This window comes from Thermothelomyces heterothallicus, assembly GCF_042370625.1.
Source record: "Thermothelomyces heterothallicus CBS 202.75 unplaced genomic scaffold P884_scaffold_3, whole genome shotgun sequence".
NCBI classification, from domain to species: Eukaryota; Fungi; Ascomycota; class Sordariomycetes; order Sordariales; family Chaetomiaceae; genus Thermothelomyces; species Thermothelomyces heterothallicus.
Window position 1 is genome coordinate 911,185 of NW_027192564.1, and position 9,290 is coordinate 920,474.

The window sequence follows — 9,290 nt, forward strand, 5'->3', positions numbered from 1 at the left end:
GAAAGAAAGAAGGAAGGAAAGAAAGAAGGAAGGAAAGAAAGAAGGAAGGAAAGAAAGAAGGAAGGAAAGAAAGAAGGAAGGAAAGAAAGAAGGAAAGAACAAAGGTGCATCTGCTTTTCATTTCTCAATCAGGACGGTGCTCGCTCCCGGACCGGCGGTGCCATCCTCTGGAGGGGACGGGTCGGCCGCCTCGCGCTCCTCCTTGTCCTCGTAGAACTTGTCGAGGTCCTCGACGACCTTGCGGCCGCGGGGCGCGCCGTAGCGCGTGGCCAGCTCGGCGGCCACCGACGCCACCGTCACCACCATCCCGTTGGTTGGCCCGCACCATGGCCGGCAGGAACTCCTTGGTCGTCCGGTAGTGCGCCGGCGTGTTGACGTCGAACGTGGAGCGCACGTCCCGCTCCGACGCCTCCAGGACCGTCCGGCCCTGCACCACCCCGGCGTTGTTGACGAGCACCGTCGGCTCGCCCACCCGCAGCCGGATAGGTCAGGGGTTGAATGTCCAGCACGACCACCTCGATGCGCCTCTCGGCCAGCAACTGGACGATCTGGCCTCCGATGCCGCCGGAGCCTCCCGTCACGACGACAATCTCCTTGGACCAGTCATACCTGTCGTCCACCCAGTTGTCGAGCACCTTGCGCGAGAACCAGCCGTTGATCCGCCGCAGAAGGCCAAACGCCAACAGCTTCTTGAGGCGCGAGTACGCCACCGGGTGCAGGATGGCTCAGTCCTCGCCCTTCTTGGTGTACTTGGCCAGCAGCACGAGCGGAAGGAGCAGTTCCGGGTTCAGCGCCGTGTTGCCGATGATCTGGAGCACCGTGTCCCCCTTGAAGCCCTCGCGCGGGAGGAAGCCGTTGTGCATGGGCATTAGGCATTGTCGCGCCTTCTTCGCTGCCGGGCCTTGCTCACTCTTTCACTGCCTTCCTGCTTTTTACTGCGCCCCACGTCGTGTTGTGGGAAAGGGGAGATACCCAACCCAGAGGACAACGGCCGCCGATGCTTCCGCTTCCCATCCTGCCGCCCCTCGCCCTATGTCTCGGACCAGAATCGGGTATGCCAAGGGCAGGAAGGGGAGTGGTGGAGGTGCGGGGAGCGCTTCTCTTGTGCGACGAGATGCCGGCATTCTTTTCTGGGGTTATGATTGCGGGGAAGCTTGCTCGTAAAAACGCGGGACAAATAGTATACTCGATCATCAAGCGAGGGCTGTATGAACAGATTAAACGACAATGGCACCGTCATGCACTGGTGTGATTTGATGTGGAGAAAGGGACCGACTCTCAAAAGGGGGTCAGGTCAACACCAACGCTTCCGTCTCAAGAAAGGATGTTTTTTTTTTTGGGGGGGGGGGGGGGGGGGGGGGGGGGGGGGGGGGGCACAGCTTCGTTAGTCGCTCATCAAATCTTTAGACTCTTGGCGTAGCAAGAGCTGATGAGAATGTGTATCTCATTGATCTAGGAAACTGTCTTTATATATATATATATACAATAATATAACATGTTGACATGTTGCTTGTTTGGAATTTAAAAAAAGAGCATCCCAGCGAAGCGCACGGGAACTTCAATCCCGGTTCTCATATCGGATGTTTTGAGTACATAACAACATACGAACAGTCAGGCTATGTGTTGCTGATTTTCGATCCCTTTGTTTTTTTTCCTTCTCTCTTCCTCCTCCAGTGCTTTTTTGCCTACCTCAACGACGCCTCCACGGCCCTCCTCAGATCTCCCCTCAGCCGCGCCACCTCCTCGCCGACGCTCTCCCTGCTCCGGAGCGTCATGACGGCCGCCCTCTGGGCCACGTCAACCAGGCCCTCCTCCAGCCTGCCGCCCATGGCCAGCCCGGCGACCAGCACGCCCGCGAAGGTGTCCCCGATCCCGTTGACCGACGCCGGGTCCGAGACGCGCTCGGCGGCCGGGAACAGCCGCATGTACACGCCGCCCACGTGCGGGTGGTCGTTGAGGCTCCGGCTGACCACGAACCGGGCGTGCGCCGGGTCGCGCAGCCGCGGGTCGTCCCGGCCCAGGACCGCCGTCAGCAGCGCCCCGCGGGCGCCCAGCTTGGTGACGATGATCGGTATGTAGGGCAGCAGGTTGACGCTCTGGACGGGGATGCCCGCGTCCGCGATGTCGGCCGACGCGATGTCGACGAAGCGATCCCGCGCCCCGCGCACGATCCCGAACGCGTCCAGGACCTCGAACCACGGCTGGTCGTGCTCCAGGTAGCCGTTCTGCCGCGCCGCCTCGTACATGGCCAGGAGCTCGTACTGGTTGGGCGTGCAGAGGTCGACGCTGGCGTGCGGGTAGACGCCGAGCGGCCGTTGCCGCGGGGACGCCGACCCCGACACCGAACGTGCTGCTGCTGCTGCTTTCTGGGACGACGGCACCGGGGCGAACAGACGCCGGGACTTGGCGGCCGAGACGGGCTCGAAGGCGATGCGGGCCTTGTGGTCCGCGCCGGCGCGGAGCCAGGCCCGGATGCCGACTTCGGACCAGTTGGCGTCCACGACGAGCCACTTGGGTTTGGCGGCCGCGACGGTGGCGGACCAGTCGTCTGGGTAGGAGTGGGCAGAGAAGATGTCCATGTCGGCCATGGCCATGACCAGGTTCTTGTCGGCGTCGTTGACGGCCACGTATTGCGCCGTGCGGGCGGACGGGTGTTGTCCGCGGCCGAGCCGGCGGACGCACGACGTGTCAAGCCCGGAAGCCTGGAGGGTCGAAAGGATGGTCGAGCCGGCGATGTCGTTGCCAACCATGCTGTACAGCCGGACTTTGCCCTCGCCACCTATTACCCTGTGGGCCGCCAGGGCGATGTTGTGCCCGACGCCGCCTACGGACTGGCTGATGGTCGAGGGGTTGGAGGTGTGGAGCGCCGGCGACACCGCCGTACTGCTACCTCCCGCCGCGCCACTACCGCCGACATAATCGCAGCTCAGATCAATGGCGACGGAGCCGGCCACCAGGACGTCTACCGGCTGGCTGTCCTAGGCCGAGTCAGTCCAGGCCCTCGGTGTGTTTTATATTGTGCGTAGTTGTTACCTAGTATCCTACCTCTGGCTTGTGTGCTGCTGCTACATTCCCCCGTTCCCGAGTCGCCGGCGACGAGCTCGTCTTAATGACCGGCGTGACGGGCGAGCCGTTCATCAGCTTTGCTAGCTCTACCGCGATCTTGGCCGCCCGGGCGACGTTGGCCTGCACCAGCGCCTTGTTGGCCGGCACGCTCCTCCCCTGCGTGAGCTCCCTGATGCGCCCGAGGACGTACGGCGTGTTGGCGTTCCCGGTGAAGCCCTTCTCGTCGGCCTCCCGCACGGCCGTCTCGATCGCCTCCTCCATCTCCTTCCTCGGGATCGCGAACTCCTCCGGGATCGGGTTCGCGAACAACAGGCCGCTCTCGATTCCCAGCCGCTCCTGCGCCAAGATGACCGCCGCCGCCTCCCTCTCGTCGCTCACGGTAGACGGGCTCGGCACTCCGCTGTCCCTGGCCCAGAAGGCGGGGAAGTCGACCCCGCCTGTCTTGCCGTCCGCGAAGGTCGACACCAAGACCCCCTGCGTCTCCAAGTACTCCAGCGTCCGGGGAATGTCCAGGAAACCCTTGCACCCGCTGCTGACCACGGCGACCCGAGTGCGCCCCAGCTCCGTCAGGTCCGCCGAGATGTCCATCGAGCTCTCGCCGCCCCTGTGCACGCCGCCGAGCCCGCCGGTGCCGAAGACGCGGATGCCGGCCAGCCGCGCGAGCACCATGGTCCCGGAGATGGTCGTCCCGCCGTGCGGCCCGCCCTTCTCGCCCAGGATGCCGCCCCGCGCGCTGAGGAAGGCCAGGTCCCGGCGAGACGCCTTCTTGGCGCCTTCGCGCACCATGGTCTCGACCTCGGCGGGCGAGAGGCCCACGGTGGGCACGCCGGCGAGGATGCCGCAGACCGCTGGGACGGCGCCGTGGGAACGCACGATGGCTTCCAGGTTGAGGTCGTCGCCGATGGCGCCGTGGGTGTAGATGGTGGACTCGAGGGCGACGACGGGTCGGTTGGCGGCTAGGGCGGCAGTGACCTCCGGGGATATCTTGAGGATGGATTTCAAGGCGTCTTGGTGCGGCTGTGTCTGGGAAGTAGTGAAGCGACGGGAGGTGAGCAGGCGCTGGCGGAGGAGGTGCTTCGGGCTGAGAGCGGGGGCAACGCCCCGGGAAAGGGCGCGGGCTGTTGCCATGTTTGGCCTCTCTCAAATCCCCAATCGCCGGGAAAAAAATAAAATAAAATAATTATCTGCACCAGGTTTGGATTCAGACTGTCGCACCGATGAACCCGGGTGATCTTCTCACCTTGACGCTCCGAAAACCGAGATAGAGGAAGAAGATAGAAAGAAGATAGCTACAAAGACGATGCGTTTCTTTGAAAATGTTTCTTGGCCCAAGGGGGAAACCTCTGATGCCTACTACACCAAGTCCATCCAGTAACTGCTCGGATGGCGGGATCTGGAGAATATCCCAAGTAGCGTACTGTTTTGGTAAATTACTCCCCAGGATGGAACGTGAATGAAAGCTGGGGACGACCAGATAACGAGTTGTCTCGGTGAGCGAGCCCCATCGCCGATGCCGAGAAGAAGCGGAGAAGCTCGCATGGCGTCGGCGTCAATCGACCAATCAGGCTTCGTTGCCGATTGGTGGTTGCCCAAGGAGCGGTTCACAGCGAATTGCGAAGTGCGAACTACACAGTAGTGTAAAGCCCTCACGGGTTCTGTTGGATTCTGGAATCGGTAATTGATAAAAGTATTCCTTGAAGCAAATACCAGAGCTAGCTTCTCGTGAGGGAGGCTGGAAGCAACATAAATCAGAACGGATTTGGCCTGGCAAGCAAGGTTCGGGTTGTTAGAAGGCATTCGTGCCAATCATGGGTCAGGTGGAGGCTCTCCTTGAAGTGCCAAGTAACCGAAAGTACACTAGTCCGTACACTACACTACGGCCCGTGCGACGGCATGTTCGGCCCTCCATTGCGGGATGCCCCACCACAACGCTGAGCTCAACTTACCAGATCTAGATTGGCGTCAGGCCCCAGGAACTTCCGGAAAATCCGAAACTTAGGGGAAGCCGCCAGACATGCATGAGATCCCATGCTACCCGCTCCCGCAAGGGCCATTTCGAAACGGGTGGCCAACGTCCAGTATAGCAGGCGTGTTATAGCGCCCGGGCTCTCTTTCTTGTGGCTCCTGCTGTCGCCGACCGTCAATCATTCATGCTCTTGCCTTCAAGTGACGAGATTTCTGGGCGTGTTTCTCGCGTCTTTTCTTTTGCTTTGATGGCATCCCGCGGAGGCGGATGGATGCAAATATTCCACCCTCGCGTGAGCGGATCCGGGACAAGGTTAGAAGCGAACCCGGTTGCTCGTTAGTTCATCCTCTTAATTTCGTTCCTTTTTTATACGGAGGTGAATGCTGCACATTGCTCACCAGGTATTTTACTCCGTAGCTAGAGCCGTAGTTAGTGACACTATATTGCCGTCGTCGAGCGGCCTCCAGAATCATGTACACACCCCTTCTTAGATATTACATTGTAAAGTTCTGTCGTTTCTGTTTCTAGACGCCGAGAATTGCCTTTTGTCATAACAGTCAAGAACGAACAGAGATATACCTCGATATTCAACATAATATTCCTCGGAATCTACCTACTTGCGTTGTCTTTATTTTTTTCTTTTCCCCTTCCCTGTAGGCAGGATCATGGCCGCCAAATCCCTAACTGCATACGCGGGAGCAGCGCTGCTGTTCGCTGCCGGCATGTCCTCAGCGGCCAACTTCACCATCGCCAACGGCCAGATTTTCACGCCAGGCCTAGTTATCGTCGATGCTCCGCAGCCGGGCACACCCCTTGGAGGAGGTATGCTTCTTTGTTCAGCTCCTCGCACCGCACTCGGCTTGGCCCGTACTGATCATAACTACCTTCTTCCCCCATAGACTTCATTGAAGTCGCCCTGGACGTGTCCGCCAATGGCCGCCTTCAACTTCCTCCCTATCCCGAAGACAGCAGGAGCATGATCTACAACATCAGCATCTTCATGTCCAGTTACGAGACGGGCCGCAACTTCACCATCACCAACGGCACCGCCTCAGCCAACAACGCCAGCCTGGGCGACATCATGTTCCAGGAGCCCGGCAGCACAGTCAAGCACGTCAAGTGGACCTGGCCAGACTGCCTGGTCGGCGACGGCGGGGAGGAGCAAGGACTGGGCGACACCGACCGGGGCGTCTATAACGTAAGCTCCCCGCCTCCTCATATCCCTCTTTTCTACTGCCATCTGGCACCTGAGAAGAGTGCATATACTACGCACTCGCAAGACTAACACTCGTTGCGTGAACCCCCCCCCCCTCCTCTTAAGATCTCCATCCGCCAATCCTTCCGCCTCAACGGCGAGGACCACTACACCGTCTTCGACCTGCCCATCTCGGTCACCAACAGCATCCCGGCCAGCGACGAGCGGCCGTCGTGCGACGCCCTGAACAACCCGCTCCTGGACCCCGAGCAGATCCTTGAGTCGGCCGACGCCAGTGTGCCCGTCATGTTTGCGCCGGGAGACGCGACGTCGGTGGAGACGACCGCTAACGGCGCGGCCAGCTGGAAAGGGGGGATCGCCTGGCTCGGGCTAGCGGGCTTGGTTGGCGCTCTGGTAATCTAAGGGAGATAGCGAAAGGGAGCTGTGGTAGGCGCCCTTAAAACCCAATATCCTGACCGTGGTTCCCTAACGGGAGCCGGTTCTCCGTTTTGGGTTCCGACAGGAGCTGATGTGTTGATGCTCGGGGTGCTGGGTTGTCACATGCGAGATGGGCTGCGTTCAAGGTTGCAGATTGCGAGGCAGAAGGCGCACAAACCTTGAGTAGATATATTGTAATGCCCTTTTTTTCCTTTGCTTTCCTTTCCTTTTTTTTTTCCCTTCTGACCTTATCTTCATTATTTTTCTTCCCATTGCTTTTTTTTTCGCTGTTGTTCAACATCTGCACTTTCGATACTAGATTGTATCTGTCGAGTCGAGGCTCGTGTCTAACTAAGCCCTACATTTTGAGGGTCGTCTTTCGGTTGGACAGGTCCAGCAAGCAACAAGCAGGCGGGCGATTGTGCCTTGATTAGTCACTTTTACTCCGTACAGTTCTGGGACAAGTTCAAAGTGCTGCCTTGTGCTGCGCTTCAAACCTCCCGAGGCTGCTTACTGGGGACCGACCCGGCCCCACTTGGCGCTTCTTGGCTTCTGCAAGGCTGCGAGCGATCCAGAAAAAAAAAGTTATGCCATGCGATCCCAATTGACCTGCCCCTCCGTTCTTTTACACATACTCCCCAGTCTTTCAGCCGTTCTATGCCGTCAAGATGTCGAGGCGCCGCCAGAATCAACAAGATGAATTGTCCTCTGACGAGGGCTCATTTGCCAACTTTGACGACGAAGTCCTGTCCAGTTCCCCCGACGACGACGACGACGACGACGACGACGAGGATGATCTTGCCCAGAAGAGGAGAGCTGCCCTTCTCGACAAAGATTCTGACGAGGAGGAGCTGGAGCGCTTTGTACTAGGGAGCAAGGAGACATTTCGCCAGCAACTGTTCCGCGACGACTTCCTCCCCGCCGTCACAGACGCAAAAGCACTCGTCAAAACGGCCGCCGAAGATGAGGACGCCACAGGCCACGAGCACGTCTCCGATTCGATGCTCTTCACGCTCGACACGGGGGCCGATTCGGACGATGGTCTCGAAGTAGCAGCACCAGCAGCAGCGCAGCAGGCTCCACAAGCCGAGGAAGGAGAGGAGGCTCCCGCGTGGGTAGACAGCGATGACGAGCGCTTGACCGTCTCTCTCGCTGGCGCCACACGGCTCAGGAAACTCAGGACTACCGAGGCAGAAGACATCGTCAGCGGCACCGAGTACGCAAAGCGGTTACGGCAACAATACCTCCGCCTCTACCCCCTCCCGGAGTGGGCTAAGGACGCAACCGCGGGCCCCAAGCGGAGGAGACGCCGCTCCTCGGCCGGCTCGGACTCCCTCTCGGACTACTCCGACATGGAGGTCGACAGCGACGGCGAGAGTATCGAGGCACCCCTTCCTCTGGACGCCTTCCTGCGCGACGCCAACTCGTTTGCCGCCCCGACGAGCTCGCGAGACGGCTCCTCCCGCAAGCGCCGCAAGCTGCGGCCGGAAACCATCGACATCCAGCGGACCCGCGACATTCCCGACGCGCACAAGGCCGCCGTCTCCTCCCTCGCCTTCCACCCGCGCCGCCCCATCCTCCTGTCCTCCAGCACCTCCTCCGTCATGTACCTCCACCACGTCGACCCGTCCGCCCACCCGACGCCCAACCCGGCGCTGACGTCGGTTCAGGTGAAGCGCACCGACCTCCGGCGCGCGGCCTTTGTCGGCCCGGACGGCGACGAGGTCGTCTTCGCCGGCCGGCGGCGCTACTTCCACAGCTGGAACCTGGCCTCGGGCGTGGTCAACAAGGTGTCCAAGATCCAGGGCCACCAGAAGGAGCAGCGCACCATGGAGCGGTTCCGCGCCAGTCCCTGCGGCCGGTACCTGGCGCTGGCCGCGAGCGACAAGAAGGGCGGCGGGATGCTCAACATTGTCAGCGTCGCCACCATGCAGTGGGTCGCGCAGGCGCGCGTCGACGGCCGCGGCGGCGTCGCCGACTTTGCCTGGTGGAGCGACGGCCAGGGGCTGACCATCGCCGGCAAGGACGGCCAGGTGACCGAGTGGAGCATGGCCACCCGGCGGACCGTCGGCATCTGGCGCGACGAGGGGTCCATCGGCGGCACGGTGCTGGCCCTCGGCGGGCGGAACGGCCCGGCCGAGATCGGCGGCGATCGCTGGGTCGCCGTCGGGTCCAACAGCGGCGTGCTCAACGTCTACGACCGGAACGAGCTGGTGGTGAAGCACAAGACGTCGTCGTCGTCGTCGTCGTCGTCGACAGGTGCGGGTACGGGTCCGGCTGCCAACAATAAGCAGCAGCAGCAGCAGCAGCAGGGTACAGGGCCCGCGGTGGAGATCAAGAAGCTGCCGGAGCCGGCGCGCACCTTCGAGCAGCTGACGACGTCCATCTCGGTGGTCGCCTTCGCGCCCGACGGGCAGCTGCTCGCGTTCGGCAGCTACCACAAGAAGGACGCGCTCCGGCTGGTGCACCTGCCCAGCTGCACCGTCTACCGCAACTGGCCGACCGAGCAGACGCCGCTGGGCCGCATCACGGCGGTCGCCTTCGGCCCGGCGAGCGATCTGCTCGCGGTGGGCAACGACGTGGGCAAGATCCGGCTATGGGAGATCAGGGGCTGATCGGCGGGGG

The 9,290-nt window shown here is 61.2% G+C and overlaps 4 protein-coding genes across 4 annotated transcripts; 2 read left to right on the plus strand and 2 right to left on the minus strand.

The window, feature by feature from the left end:
* Positions 1-117: 117 nt before the first annotated feature.
* Positions 118-1,230, minus strand: P884DRAFT_327361 (uncharacterized protein; the record flags this gene model as incomplete). The annotated part of the gene is made up of 4 exons (XM_069445533.1): positions 765-1,230; positions 516-689; positions 326-463; positions 118-273 (listed from the first exon to the last, which is right to left on the minus strand). The coding sequence occupies exons 1-4, from the start codon at positions 867-869 to the stop codon at positions 118-120; spliced, it is 573 nt and encodes a 190-aa protein (XP_069300601.1). The 5' UTR covers positions 870-1,230.
* Positions 1,231-1,685: 455 nt separating this feature from the next.
* Positions 1,686-4,194, minus strand: P884DRAFT_275159 (Indigoidine synthase A like protein-domain-containing protein; the record flags this gene model as incomplete). The annotated part of the gene is made up of 2 exons (XM_069442811.1): positions 1,686-2,978; positions 3,046-4,194. The coding sequence occupies 2 exons, from the start codon at positions 4,192-4,194 to the stop codon at positions 1,686-1,688; spliced, it is 2,442 nt and encodes an 813-aa protein (XP_069300602.1).
* A 1,307-nt stretch (positions 4,195-5,501) lies between these two features.
* Positions 5,502-7,123, plus strand: P884DRAFT_289824 (uncharacterized protein). The gene is made up of 3 exons (XM_069444020.1): positions 5,502-5,854; positions 5,932-6,230; positions 6,354-7,123. The coding sequence occupies exons 1-3, from the start codon at positions 5,698-5,700 to the stop codon at positions 6,648-6,650; spliced, it is 753 nt and encodes a 250-aa protein (XP_069300603.1). The 5' UTR covers positions 5,502-5,697; the 3' UTR covers positions 6,651-7,123.
* Positions 7,124-7,333: 210 nt separating this feature from the next.
* P884DRAFT_267189 (WD40-repeat-containing domain protein) lies at positions 7,334-9,280 on the plus strand (the record flags this gene model as incomplete). The annotated part of the gene is made up of 1 exon (XM_069442083.1): positions 7,334-9,280. The coding sequence occupies one exon, from the start codon at positions 7,334-7,336 to the stop codon at positions 9,278-9,280; it is 1,947 nt and encodes a 648-aa protein (XP_069300604.1).
* Positions 9,281-9,290: the final 10 nt, after the last annotated feature.